The sequence below is a fragment of the Salvelinus alpinus genome, chromosome 9, assembly GCF_045679555.1.
Source record: "Salvelinus alpinus chromosome 9, SLU_Salpinus.1, whole genome shotgun sequence".
Classification (NCBI taxonomy): Eukaryota; Metazoa; Chordata; class Actinopteri; order Salmoniformes; family Salmonidae; genus Salvelinus; species Salvelinus alpinus.
Window position 1 is genome coordinate 11,400,493 of NC_092094.1, and position 13,895 is coordinate 11,414,387.

At 46.2% G+C, this 13,895-nt stretch overlaps 1 protein-coding gene across 1 annotated transcript in view; it reads left to right on the top strand.

Moving 5' to 3' along the window:
• Nucleotides 1–6,949: 6,949 nt before the first annotated feature.
• Nucleotides 6,950–13,895, top strand: part of LOC139584309 (PDZ domain-containing RING finger protein 4-like) — a 127,931-nt gene continuing 120,985 nt past the window's right edge. Inside the window, exon 1 of the mRNA XM_071416004.1 lies at nucleotides 6,950–7,333. Coding sequence (XP_071272105.1) covers nucleotides 7,265–7,333 — 69 coding nt within the window. The 5' untranslated portion in view covers nucleotides 6,950–7,264. The remainder of the gene's footprint in view (nucleotides 7,334–13,895) is intronic.

Genomic DNA, 13,895 nt, shown 5'->3' on the forward strand with positions numbered 1-13,895 from the left:
CTGCTAACCATGTGAATGTGACAAATAACATCTGCTAGCCATGTGTATGTGACCAATAACATCTGCTAACCGTGTGTATGTGACCAATAACATCTGCTAACCATGTGTATGTGACCAATTACATCTGCTAACCGTGTATATGTGACCAATAACATCTGCTAACCATGTGAATGTGACCAATAACATCTGCTAATCGTGTGTATGTGACCAATAACATCTGCTAACCATGTGAATGTGACCAATAACATCTGCTAACCGTGTGTATGTGACCAATAACATCTGCTAACCGTGTGTATGTGACCAATAACATCTGCTAACCGTGTGTATGTGACCAATAAAATTGGATTTTTATTAAAAAAAATATATATATGTACCTTCGTCTTTGTGCTAACGCTAGTTAGCATTGCCTTCTGGAAACTTCCTTCATACTGGACACAGATAATATGAAAATGGTATCCACAAGTCTGACTCTTGGGAATTAGATAAAGGTTATTTTTGCCTATCCCTTTAAACTACTGTACCTTTGAAGAACTTGTATCATTCTTAATGCTCTCAATACATATAATAAACTCTATGGAGGACGTCTTTCACTCATCACGGCCCATTGAGAGGGGTTGAGAGGCTGACCACTTGACCCTAGGCATAGGTTACAGCGTCGTCCTGTGTTCTGGGAGACCATTAGGCTGACCGATGGACCAAACAACCAGGACTAGTTGTTTGGAGATGCTATTTTGGCTGTTAAAGGGGCAGTGCAGTCATAAATGTGAATTTTCTATGTTTTATATATACACTCAGTGGCCAGTTGAGTACCGGGTCAGACTCGCCTTTGCATCCAGAACAGCCTAAATTCTTCAGGGCATGGATTCTACAAGGTGTGGCGTACAAACGTTGCTCAAATGGTCTCAAGGGACCTAACGTGTGCCAGGAAAACATTCCCCACACCATTACACCACCGCCACCAGCCTGTACTGTTGACACCAGGCAGGATGGGGCCATGGACTCATGCTGCTTACGCTAAATCCTGACTCTGCCATCAGCTTGATGCAACAGGAACTGAGATTTGTCGGACCAGGCAATGTTTTTCCACTCAATTGTCCAGTGTTGGTGATGCCCATTGGAGCCGCGATTCTTCCTGTTTTTAGCTGATAGGAGTGGAACCCGGTGTGGTCGTCTGCTGCAATAGCCCGTCTGTGACAAGCACCGACCAGTTGTGCGTTCCCGAGATGCCGTTCTGCACGTTGTATTTCCACACTATGAGGTTGGAATAATACTGTGAAAATTATGATAATGCCTTTTTTAGTGTACGAGCTGTTTGAAAAGACCTCCTGCAATTTCTACCTGTTTTTTCCTGGGAGGGGTTTTTGAAGAGAGGAATCACACCAACAGGACTGGCCGACAGTCAACCACTGATTGGTTTTGGCAAGACTGTTGACAGGAAATTTCACTAAAAGACAGACTGGAACACACTGACTATACTATAGCTGACGGCTTGTAACGTGTGTGGAAACCACTGACTGCAGGCAGAGGTTATAATGTATCAGCCCTGATTCAGAGCTGTTGAGAGGGACCATTAGGCTGACCAATGGGCATCTTAACCTTAATGGGACACTGACCACTGCATCACGACATGTTGGACAACCATAGATGTTCCCTGAGTAAGGTTGCTTTGAAGATGCACTTTTGGATGTGGAAAGGTAAATGTTGGTCTTATGGTGGTCATTGTCAGGAACATTCTGAATGCAATGGAAACATTCTAGAACACATTGTGGTTTCCTGTTTTTATTCCAACTTAAATAACATTCCACTGTTTAGTCATACAGCCTCTTATTCTTATGGATGAGGGTCTCCACACACTCTCCTTCAGAAATACATTGATCACAGTATAAACTCTGACTCACTCCTATGTTGAACGCTCTAATATCACAGCTTCTGTCTACCTGCCTGTACTTCTCTCATCTCCCCCTCAGCTCATTGTAACAGCTACTGTGGACTCAGTGCCCTGTCCTCCAAACAATGTCATTGTATCCACCTTCCCTGCTCTCTTGCTCTCCCTGGTCCATCTCGCTCACAACCATTTTAATGTCAAATTGACACTTTAGTGAATAGTTCTTTGTGGATTTGGTATTGCCAGGCAACCGCAAAAAGGCTGCTGCACTGTCTCTTTATCTCTATCCCTATCTACCTGTCTCTCTCTCTCTTTCTCTCTCTATCCCATCTATCTCTGTCTGTCTGTCTGTCTCTCTCTCTCTTTCTCTCTCTATCCCATCTATCTCTGTCTGTCTCTGTCTGTTTCTCTCTCTCTCTCTGTCTCGCTCTCACTCGCTCGCTCTCTCACTCTATCTGTCAGATTCTGCACGATGAGGAGTGGTGGGTTGTGTGTGTTTGGGGGGTGATTTAGAGAGAGGGGGATGGTGGGTTGGTATAGTATTAACCGTAGCATAATGGTTGTGTGTGATGATGTAGGTAGCTGTTTGGCAAGCCTCCAGGCTATGGAGTTAAAATTAAAGCCCAGAAAATCAAATTAGGGAGTCCCAGGGGTTGTGGTGATGATGAGCACTACTCATCTACTCTGATAGCCATACACACACACACACACACACACACACACACACACACACACACACACACACACACACACACAAGCCTGCGCATACACACACCCACACATGCACACACACACAAGCCTGCGCACACACACACCCCACTGATGGCTGGGAGGCACAATTTGTTAACAATTACTGCTCGTTAGTCGAGCTTCCTGTTAGCGCCAAGCTACCATGGCTGATATCCGCACCAGGCTCTATTGTCTTGTAATTATCGCGGTTTGAGAGAAGCCAGCGGTTTATCCATCTTCAAGTTTCCCGAGCTTCCCTGATTGGCAATTTGCTTTGGAGTCACCATTATGGGAACACCTGTTCAAATTATTATAATAAAATTTTTCCGCTGGTAGCTATAACATACCATTTATTTGCTAAAACATGAATTTGTTTTATCTGTCTTAGATTGTAAAGAAATAACATTTATTTCCATTTACCTGGGTATTTTTTAAAATTTTTATTCAACTTTTATTTTGACAGCGAGTCAGTGCTGAGCCCAATGTCTCTTTTCCAGATGAGCCCTGGATAGCACCACAATACACATCAAAATACAATAAACACATACAACTACACATTCATATACACATTAAAATACAATAAACACATACAACTACACATTAAAATACAATAAACACATACAACTACACATTCATATACACATTAACATACAATAAACACATACAACTACACATTCATATACACATTAAAATACAATAAACACATACAACTACACATTCATATACACATTAAAATACAATAAACACATACAACTACACATTCATATACACATTAAAATACAATAAACACATACAACTACACATTCATATACACATTAAAATACAATAAACACATACAACTACACATTCATATACACATTAAAATACAATAAACACATACAACTACACATTCATATACACATTAAAATACAATAAACACATACAACTACACATTCATATACACATCAAAATACAATAAACACATACAACTACACATTCATATACACATTAAAATACAATAAACACATACAACTACACATTCATATACACATCAAAATACAATAAACACATACAACTACACATTCATATACACATCAAAATACAATAAACACATACAACTACACATTCATATACACATCAAAATACAATAAACACATACAACTACACATTCATATACACATTAAAATGCACGTTATTATACACACCTATACACGAAAAGCAAAACAATCATAAAAACACAGACACATTCTTTAGTTAAAAAGGTTCCCTAACAACCGTCTGAAATGCCCTAGAGGCACCAATTCGTCCAATTGTAAAGTGTATTCTAGATCATTCCACATGTAAGGTGCTAAAAAACTCAGTGGAGAGTGAAGGGATCCAGTCACGAGGGTTCGGTAGCCCGTACATCTATAGGTTAACTAATGAGGTAAAAGGTATGGCGGAAGTTAATACAAGAAGGCTTTTATAGACAAAAAGGTCGAGGAGACTTCAAGGAAGGCCAGCCTACTTTCTGATACAAAATGCAATAATGTGTACTGAACCTATCGCCCGTAATAAAGCACAATGCTCTATGATAAACTGTGTCCAATGCAGTGGCAGCTGCATTCATATAGGCAATATCGCCATAGTCAATAACCTGAATTAAATGTTCACTGAATGATTTGTTTTCTGCTATTTAACGAAAGACAGGACCTGTTCCTATAGAATAAACCTAGTTTAATTCTTAATTTCTTAACTAGCCACCTGTGGGGACAATAGCTAACACCACAGTTTCATCTGCATACAGGTGAAATTACAACTTTTTTTTTTTTTACAGATAAACCAATATTGTTCATGAAAATAGTCAAAAGAACCGGACCAATAATCGATCCCTGTGGGACACCCTTTGTTACATCCAGATGTAACTCCATCACTTAATACACACTGGGTTGTTTAAATCATTTTCAAACCAGCTACACACAGCCTGGTCCAGGCCAATTGATGAAAGCCTCTGAATGAGTAATAGGTGTGGACTTTAGACAGGTCAATAAAAAGGGCCGTTTCTTCTTATCCAAACAATCAAGACACATGATTGAATACCAAAGAAGTAGCAGAGATGGTGCTATAACCTGGTCTTAAAGCCTGACTGGTGTACATTTAGAATACATTTCGTAGTTAAAAAGTTGAGTATTTACCAAGGATTCTAGAATTTTTGCAAAATAGTTTGGAAATGCGGCAACAAGGTCACCACCTTTGTGAAGGGGGAATATATGGGCCGGCCGCCTTCCAGACCCTAGGGATGGTATCATGTGTTAAAGATTCTGCAATCAGAGGATCAGAAATCTGCAGCAAGAAAGTATCAAGCAAATCAGCCCCAGTGGATTTTTTTTAAACATAAATCTCAACTTTCTCTCAAGTAGAAAGTTGTTGAAATGAAAACAAAGATTCACTCAAATAATGTATCCATACCTTTTTATTGCAAAACAATCAGTGCCATCTACAACTGTCTCTGAGATCTGCGTTTTGTCATTTAGCATATACTGTATACATACCATGCAATTTATTTGCTTTGTTAGAACAGTTTGTTGCCCTCAGAGCAGCCTCAATTCATTGGGCATGGACTCTACAAGGTGTCGAAAGCATTCCACAGAGATGGCCCATGTTGACCCTAATGCTTCCCACAGTTTTGTCAAGTTGGCTGGATGTTCTTTGGGTGGTGGACCATTCTTGATACACACGGGGAAACTGAAGCGTGACAACCCAGCAGAGTTTCAGTTCTTGACACACTCAAACCAGCACGCCTGGCACCTACTACCACACCCTGTTCAAAGACACTTCAACCTTTTGTCTTTTCACCCTCTGAATGGTGGCACACATACACAATCCATGTCTCAATTGTCTCAAGGCTTAAAAATCCTTCTTTAACCTGCCTCCTCCCCTTCATCTACACTGATTGAAGTGGATATAACAGGTGACATCAAAAAGGGATCATAGATTTCACCTGGATTCCCCTGGTCAGTCTATGTCAGGGAAAAAGCAGGTGCTCCTAATGTTTTGTACGCTCAGTGTATATCCTTCATAATGTCATAGTTGTAAATGTAATTTGTCTTGACATTTTTCTTTTATTGGCATTTTCAAAAAGGACGCTCTGGTTGACCGTTCTACAGTCAAACGATGAGGCTATTCTCTGTGATCAATTCAACGGCTCTTTTTAACTCTCTCACTACTCGCTCTCTCTGTGCTCAGGTCTTAGCAGCTCTCTCTCTCTCCCCCCTCTCTCTCTCTCTAACGCTCTCACTACTCGCTCTCTCTGTGCTCAGGTCTTAGCACCTCTCTCTCTCTCCCCCCTCTATCTCTCTCTCTAACGCTCTCACTACTCGCTCTCTCTGTGCTCAGGTCTTAGCAGCTCTCTCTCTCTCCCCCCTCTCTCTCTCTCTAACGCTCTCACTACTCGCTCTCTCTGTAATCAGGTCTTAGCAGCTCTCTCTCTCTCCCCCCTCTCTCTCTCTCTAACGCTCTCACTACTCGCTCTCTCTGTGCTCAGGTCTTAGCAGCTCTTTCTCCCCCCCCTCTCTCTCTCTCTAACGCTCTCACTACTCGCTCTCTCTGTGCTCAGGTCTTAGCAGCTCTCTCTCTCTCCCCCCTCTCTCTCTCTCTCTAACGCTCTCACTACTCGCTCTCTCTGTGCTCAGGTCTTAGCAGCTCTCTCTCTCCCCCTCTCTCTCTCTCTAACGCTCTCACTACTCGCTCTCTCTGTGCTCAGGTCTTAGCAGTTCTTTCTCTCTCCCCCCCCTCTCTCTCTAACGCGCTCACTACTCGCTCTCTCTGTGCTCAGGTCTTAGCAGCTCTTTCTCTCTCCCCCCTCTCTCTCTCTCTCCCTCTCACTTTCTTGCGGTTTCTCTCCCTCTCCTTCTCTCTCTCTTTCCCTCTCTCTCCATCTCTCTCTTTGTCTCTCACTCTCTCTCTCTCTGACTGTCTCTCTCTCTGACTGTCTCTCTCTCTTACTGTCTCTCATTCTCTCTCTCTCCCCCTCACTCTCACTCTCGGTTTCTGTTTCTCTCCTCTCTCTCTCTCGGTCTCTCTCTGTCTAATGCGGTGTGAATCCAATGCTGCTCACACAAAGGAACATCATTGTGTAACTGTGCTTCGATCATAATGAGCCAACACTCTGGGTACCATACGCCCCTTCCACCTTTCCATGGCCCCCTAACCACACCCCTCATTAATATTAACCCATCCTACCTCATTATTCATGAGCAGCTCTCTGCGTAGTCATGTGCACCGAGGCTGAGATGGAAAAGAGGGCGTGTCTTACCCAGTGAGCGGGAGAGCGGGAGTCACAACTCCAGCGTGTGGTGTGTGAGAGAGAGAGAGAGAGGCACCGGCAGATGCTGAGACTGCTACTATTACTACCACCATCGCTACTAGTGTATCCATTACAGTCAGTGCTTCTATTAAGAGCATTCTCTATTACAACCAGCTGGAGCTTTTCTGTGGTTGTTTGTGAACGACTGTGTCGGTTTGTTTACGACTGTGTGTGTGAATGTGTGTGTATGAGTGTGTGATGCCCTGTACAGAGTGACTGATGAGAACGGGTGCACTGGTCTGGAGGGTGACCCCGTCCGTACAGTTCCACTGCCGCTGCTGTCGCTCGGGGACGATTGGACGTCCGGCGTTGCCACGACGACTAGAATGGGCTGCAATCTGTGCACTTTACAGAAACGAGAGGAACACTATAAGCTGCTGTATGAGATCGCACAGGTGAGTGGAGCCATCTCTGATGCAGGGACTCGCTGCTGCCATTCAGTCAGGGTGCTTTTGTATATGGTGTGTGTGTTGTGTATGGTGTGTGTGTTGTTTATGGTGTTCGTGTGTGTGTGTGTTGTCTATGGTCTGTGCAGAGCAGTTTTACTATCTTGCATCTCTGCTGTGTGTTGAGAGGAGCTGTGTTTTATACCTGTTAGGAGGACAGTGTCAGACATTACAGCTAAGACAAAGAGAATGAGAGATAAATACAGGGAGAGGATTAGCAGAGAGAGACTCATGTATTTGATGCAGCGAGGCAGAGTGGTCTTTAAAGTGTCAGAGTAGAGTGGTGCCCATTCAGCCAGCCTGCCAGAGAGTCAGCCTACCAGCCAGCCAGAGAGTCAGCCAGCCAGCCAGAGAGTCAGCCTACCAGCCAGCCAGAGAGTCAGCCAGCCAGAGAGTCAGCCAGCCAGCCAGCCAGCCAGAGAGTCAGCCAGCCAGCCAGCCAGCCAGAGTCAGCCAGCCAGAGAGTCAGCCAGCCAGCCAGCCAGCCAGCCAGAGAGTCAGCCAGCCAGCCAGAGAGTCTGAGAGCAGGTTGAGAAGACTGTTGGTACTAAAGCACACTCACCTGAGTAGACTAGAGTAGAGTAGAGCAGAGCAGACTAGAGCAGAGCAGAGCAGAGCAGAACAGACTAGAGCAGAGCAGGGTAGAGTAGAGTAGAGCAGGGTAGAGTGGAGTAGAGCAGAGCAGGGTGGAGTAGAGCAGGGTAGAGTAGAGCAGGGTAGAGTAGAGCAGGGTAGAGTAGAGCAGGGTAGAGTAGAGCAGGGTAGAGTAGAGCAGGGTAGAGTAGAGCAGGGTAGAGTAGAGCAGGGTAGAGTGGAGCAGGGTAGAGTGGAGTAGAGCAGGGTAGAGTGGAGTAGAGCAGGGTAGAGTGGAGTAGAGCAGGGTAGAGTAGAGTAGAGTGGAGTAGAGCAGAGTAGAGTAGAGTAGAGTAGAGCAGAGTAGAGTAGAGTAGAGCAGGGTAGAGTAGAGTAGGGTAGAGTAGAGCAGGGCAGGGTAGAGCAGGGCAGGGTAGAGCAGGGCAGGGTAGAGCAGGGCAGGGTAGAGTAGAGCAGGGTAGAGTAGAGCAGGGTAGAGTAGAGCAGGGTAGAGTAGAGCAGGGTAGAGTAGAGCAGGGTAGAGTAGAGCAGGGTAGAGTATAGTAGAGCAGGGTAGAGTAGAGTAGAGCAGGGTAGAGTAGAGTAGAGCAGAGTAGAGTAGAGCAGGGTAGAGTAGAGTAGAGCAGACAAGTCTAGACTATGGTAGAGTAGGGTCGAGTAGGTTAGGGTAGAGCAGGGTAAAGCAGGGTAGAGTAGTGAAGAGCAGGGTAGAGTGGACATGCTCTGGGAACGGGTAAAAAGCTGTTTTTGGGGGTTTGAGCAATTTGTGACTGGCTTGCACAAAGTGAGTTTGTCTGTGTTTGTCTGTGTGTTCAGTAGCAGACTGTTTTAGGGTTTAGGTGCTGTCATGCTGTGTGTTCAGTAGCAGACTGTTTTAGGGTTTAGGTGCTGTCATGCTGTGTGTTCAGTAGCAGACTGTTTAGGGTTTAGGTGCTGTCATGCTGTGTGTTCAGTAGCAGACTGTTTAGGGTTTAGGTCCTGTTTGTGTCTTGTGTTTTCCTTCCAAGTTTTTGGGGCTTGGGTTTGTTTTGCCTTTATTTTGTGTGGGAGTGCTTTGAGCATGTTTGATGCCACTCTTCTGAGGTTAGAGGCAATTGTAGGATTTAATCAATTTTTTTAAGATACCTGTGTGTTTCAGCTCTCTGCAGGTGTTGTCACCTCAATCTCATGGAAGTTCAGTGCCTTAGGCAATTTACACTAGTACTTCACTTGTTCTGCTTTGGTCTTCAAGAAACAATGACTGTGTATGTCTCACACCAAAAAGTTAATGCTTTAATCCTTTGGTGCACTAGTAAGCATTACTCTCCTATTGTATCAATTTCATTATCAGTATGGGGATCTCAAAAGATATCTTTAAAACCTCTTTGGGAAAGGTGTGCCGCTAGTGGGACACCTCGACAACATCCGGTGAAATTGCAGAGCGCCAACTTGAAATGACAGTTTTATAAATATTTAACTTTCATAAAATCACAAGTGTAACACATCAAAATAAAGCTTAACTTCTTGTTAATCCAGCCGTTGTGTCAGATTTCAAAAAGGCTTCACGGCGAAAGCAAACCATGCGATTATCTGAGGACAGCGCCCAGCACACAAAACCATACAAACATTTTCCAGCCAAGTAGATTAGTCACGAAAGTCAGAAATAGCAATAAAATGAATCACTTACCTTTGATGATCTTCATATGGTTGCACTCACAAGACTCCATGTTACACAATAAATGTTTGTTTTGTTCGATAAAGTCCCTCTTTATGTCCAAAAACCTCAGTTTTGTTGGCGCGTTTTGTTCAGTAATCCATTGGCTCAAAGGCGGTCACAACAGGCAGACGAAAATCAAAATAGTACCAGTAGAATTCGTAGAAACATGTCAAACGATGTTTATAATCAATCCTCAGGTTGTTTTTTGTCTAAATAATCAATTATATTTCAACCGGACAATAGCGTCATCAATATATAGGAAAAACAACGAAAGGTGCGCTCTAGGTCATGCACTCTAGGACTTTCCACTGTCCACTCATTCAAAGTGGTCATTCTCCCTAATTTTTCAGAATGAAAGCCTGAAACAATGTCTAAAGACTGTTCACATCTAGTGGAGGCCATAGGGAATGCAATCTGGGTCATATCCCTTTATATGGTGGATAGGCTTTCAATGGAAAAACACCCATTTCAAAATAATGGCACTTCCTGGATGGATTTTCCTCAGGTTTTCGCCTGCCATATCAGTTCTGTTATACTCACAGATATTATTTGAACAGTTTTGGAAACTTGAGAGTGTTTTCTATCCAAATCTACCAATTATATGCATATCCTAGCCTCTGGGCCTGAGTAAGTCTTCCATATACTACCTCAATCTCCTCCATTCCCCCCGTCTCCCCAGTCTTCTGCATACCACAATCTCCCCCAGTCTCCCCAGTTTTCTGCATACCACAATCTCCCCCATCACCCCCAGTCTCCCCAGTCTTCTGCATACCACAATCTCCCCCATCACCCCCAGTCTCCCCAGTCTTCTGCATACCACAATCTCCCCCATCACCCCCAGTCTCCCCAGTCTTTTGCATACCACAATCTTCCCCAGCACCCCCAGTCTCCCCAGTCTTCTGCATACCACAATCTCCCCCATCACCCCCAGTCTCCCCAGTCTTCTGCATACCACAATCTCCCCCAGCTCCCCCAGTCTCCCCAGTTTTCTGCATACCACAATCTCCCCCAGCTCCCCAGTCTACCCATTCTCCCCTATTCCCCCAGCACTCCCAGTCTCCCCCAGCACTCCGTCTCCCCTGTTCCCCTCAGCACCCCCCTTCTTCCCATTCTCCCCTATTCCCCCCAGCACCCCCAGTCTTCCCAGTCTCCCTCATTCCCCCCAGCACCCCCAGTCTCCCCCAGCAGCCCTTATCTCATGACAGGCTAATAACTGAGGAGCTCAGCCACTCCCGGAGCTCAACCATGGAGCTCCACCAACCCCCATCCCTCCAACAGACAGTCTTCACACCAGTGTGATCACAGCCGATTTACAGTCTATACCACCATCCAGTGTATCAATTAGATGTGAAATGTCTCTCTTTACCCTTGTGGAGAGAGGAAATGAGAGGAGTGGAGAGGAAGGTAGAGGAGAGGAAGGTAGAGGAGTGGAGAGGAAGGTAGAGGAGTGGAGAGGAATGGAGGGGAGTGGAGGGTAGAGGAGTGGAGGGTAGAGGAGTGGAGTGGAAGGTAGAGGAGTGGAGGGTAGAGGAAGGTAGAGGAGTGGAGAGGAGATGGGGGTAGAGGAGTGGAGAGGAGGGTAGAGGAGTGGAGGGTAGAGGAGTGGAGAGGAAGGCAGAGGAGTGGAAGGCAGAGGAGTGGAGAGGAAGGCAGAGGAGTGGAGAGGAAGGCAGAGGAGTGGAGAGGAAGGCAGAGGAAGGTAGAGGAGTGGAGAGGAAGGTAGAGAGGAAGGTAGAGAGGAAGCTAGTGGAGAGGAAGAGAGTGGAGAGGAAGGGAGTGGAGAGGAAGGGAGTGGAGAGGGAGGGACTAGAGAGGGAGGGACTAGAGAGGGAGGGACTGGAGAGGGAGGGACTGGAGAGGGAGGGACTGGAGAGGAAGGGAGAGGAGTGGAGAAGAAGGGAGAGGAGAGGAAGGTTGAAGAGAGGAGTGGATAGGAAGGTAGAGGAGAGGAGAGGAAGGTAGAGGAGTGTAGAGGAGTGGATGGTAGAGGAAGATAGAGGAGAGGAAGGTAGAAGAGGGAAGGAGAGAAGAGAGTAGAGGAGAGGAAGGTAGAGGAGTGGAGAGGGAGGTAGAGGAGTGGAGAGGAAGGTAGAGGATGGGAGAGGAAAGGGGTGGAGAGGAAGGTAGAGGAGTGGAGAGGAAGGTAGAGGAGTGGAGAGGAAGGTAGAGGAGTGGAGAGGAGAGGAAGGTAGAGGAGTGGAGAGGAATGTAGAGGAGTGGAGAGGAAGGTGGAGGGTAGAGGAGTGGAGGGTAGAGGAAGGTAGATGAGTGGAGAGGAAGGTGGAGAGGAGTGGAGGATAGAGGAGTGGAGGGTAGAGGAAGGTAGAGGTGAGGAGAGGAAGGTAGAGGAGTGGTGAGGAAGGTAGAGGAGTGGAGAGGAAGGTAGATGAGTGTAGAGGAGTGGAGGGTAGAGGAAGGTAGAGGAGTGGAGAGGAAGGTGGAGAGGAGTGGAGGGTAGAGGAGTAGAGAGGAAGGTAGAAGAGTGGAGGGGAGAGGAGTGGAGTGGGAGGTAGATGACTGGAGAGGAGGGTAGAGGAGTGAAGAGGAGGGTAGAGGAGTGGAGAGGAGGGTAGAATAGTGGAGTGGAAGGTAGAGGAGTGGAGAGGAGAGGAAGGTAGATGAGTGGAGAGGAGAGGAAGGTAGAGGAAGGTAGAGGAGTGGAGAGTAGAGGAATGTAGAGGAAGGTAAAGGAGTGGAGAGGAAGGTAGAGGAGTGGAGCGAAGAGGAAGGTAGAGGAGTGGAGCGAAGAGGAAGGTAGAGGAGTGGAGCGAAGAGGAGTGTAGAGGAGAGGAAGGTAGAGGAGTGGAGAGGAAGGTAGAGGAGTGGAGAGGAAGGTAGAGGAGTGGAGAGGAAGGTAGAGGAGTGGAGAGGAGTGGAGAGAAAGGTAGAGGAGTGGAGAGAAAGGTAGAGGAGTGGAGAGAAAGGTAGAGGAGTGGAGAGAAAGGTAGAGGAGTGGAGAGAAAGGTAGAGGAGTGGAGAGAAAGGTAGAGGAGTGGAGAGAAAGGTAGAGGAGTGGAGAGGAAGGTAGAGGAGTGGAGAGGAGTGGAGAGGAAGGAAGAGGAGAGGAAGGAAGAGGAGTGGAGAGGAATGAAGAGGAGTGGAGAGGAGTGGAGAGGAAGGAAGAGGAGAGGAGCGGAAGGTAGAGGAGAGGAAAGGTGAGAGGGAGAGAAGAGGAAGAGAGGAGAGAGAAAGGAGAGGGAAGAGAAGAGATGAGAGAAAGGAGAGGAGCTTGGTTAGCGGGCTACGTTTTCTCAGCGCCTCCTGTCGTGATTCAGTGCCATAGCGACTACCATTGTCATAATCATTGGTGTGGTATGAATGAATAAGGGTGATGCGTGTATCAGATACTGTAAGCACCTGTACCAGCACCACTGATGAAGGACCTGGCTAATTATCAAACATAGCGAACCTAGTTGAAACTCTCATAGGAAGGAGACGAGAGAGAGAAGGTGGGAAAGAGGGAGATATATAGGAGAGGGAGTAAGAGAGAGAAGGAAGGAGGGAAAGAGGAAGAGACATAGGAGAGAGAGAGGAGGGAAAGAGGAAGAGACATAGGAGAGAGAGAGGAGGGAAAGAGGAAGAGACATAGGAGAGATGGAAGGAGGGAAAGAGGAAGAGACATAGGAGAGAGAGAGGAGGGAAAGAGGAAGAGACATAGGAGAGGGAGAGGAGGGAAAGAGGAAGAGACAGGAGAGGGAGAGGAGGGAAAGAGGAAGAGACATAGGAGAGGGAGAGGAGGGAAAGAGGAAGAGACATAGGAGAGAGAGAGGAGGGAAAGAGGAAGAGACATAGGAGAGAGAGAGGAGGGAAAGAGGAAGAGACATAGGAGAGGGAGAGGAGGGAAAGAGGAAGAGACATAGGAGAGAGAGGAGGGGGGAAAGAGGAAGAGACATAGGAGAGAGAGTAAGAGAGAGAGGAGGGGGGAAAGAGGAAGAGACATAGGAGAGAGAGTAAGAGAGAGAGAGGGGGGAAAGAGGAAGAGACATAGGAGAGAGAGTAAGAGAGAGAGGAAGGAAAGACAGAGAAAAATGGTTGAATAATGGAGATGGGAAAGAGAATCACGGCAACAGATGAAGAGAGAGAAAGGTATCGAGCGAGAGAAAGGAAAGGAGGGTGTGAGCTCCGTACGCTTCCCTCCTCTGTTTCTTCCTGAACACAAAGACACACTGACACACTTCCAACCCGCTGTGTATCTGTGAGAGCTCCACTGCCCAGAGGATT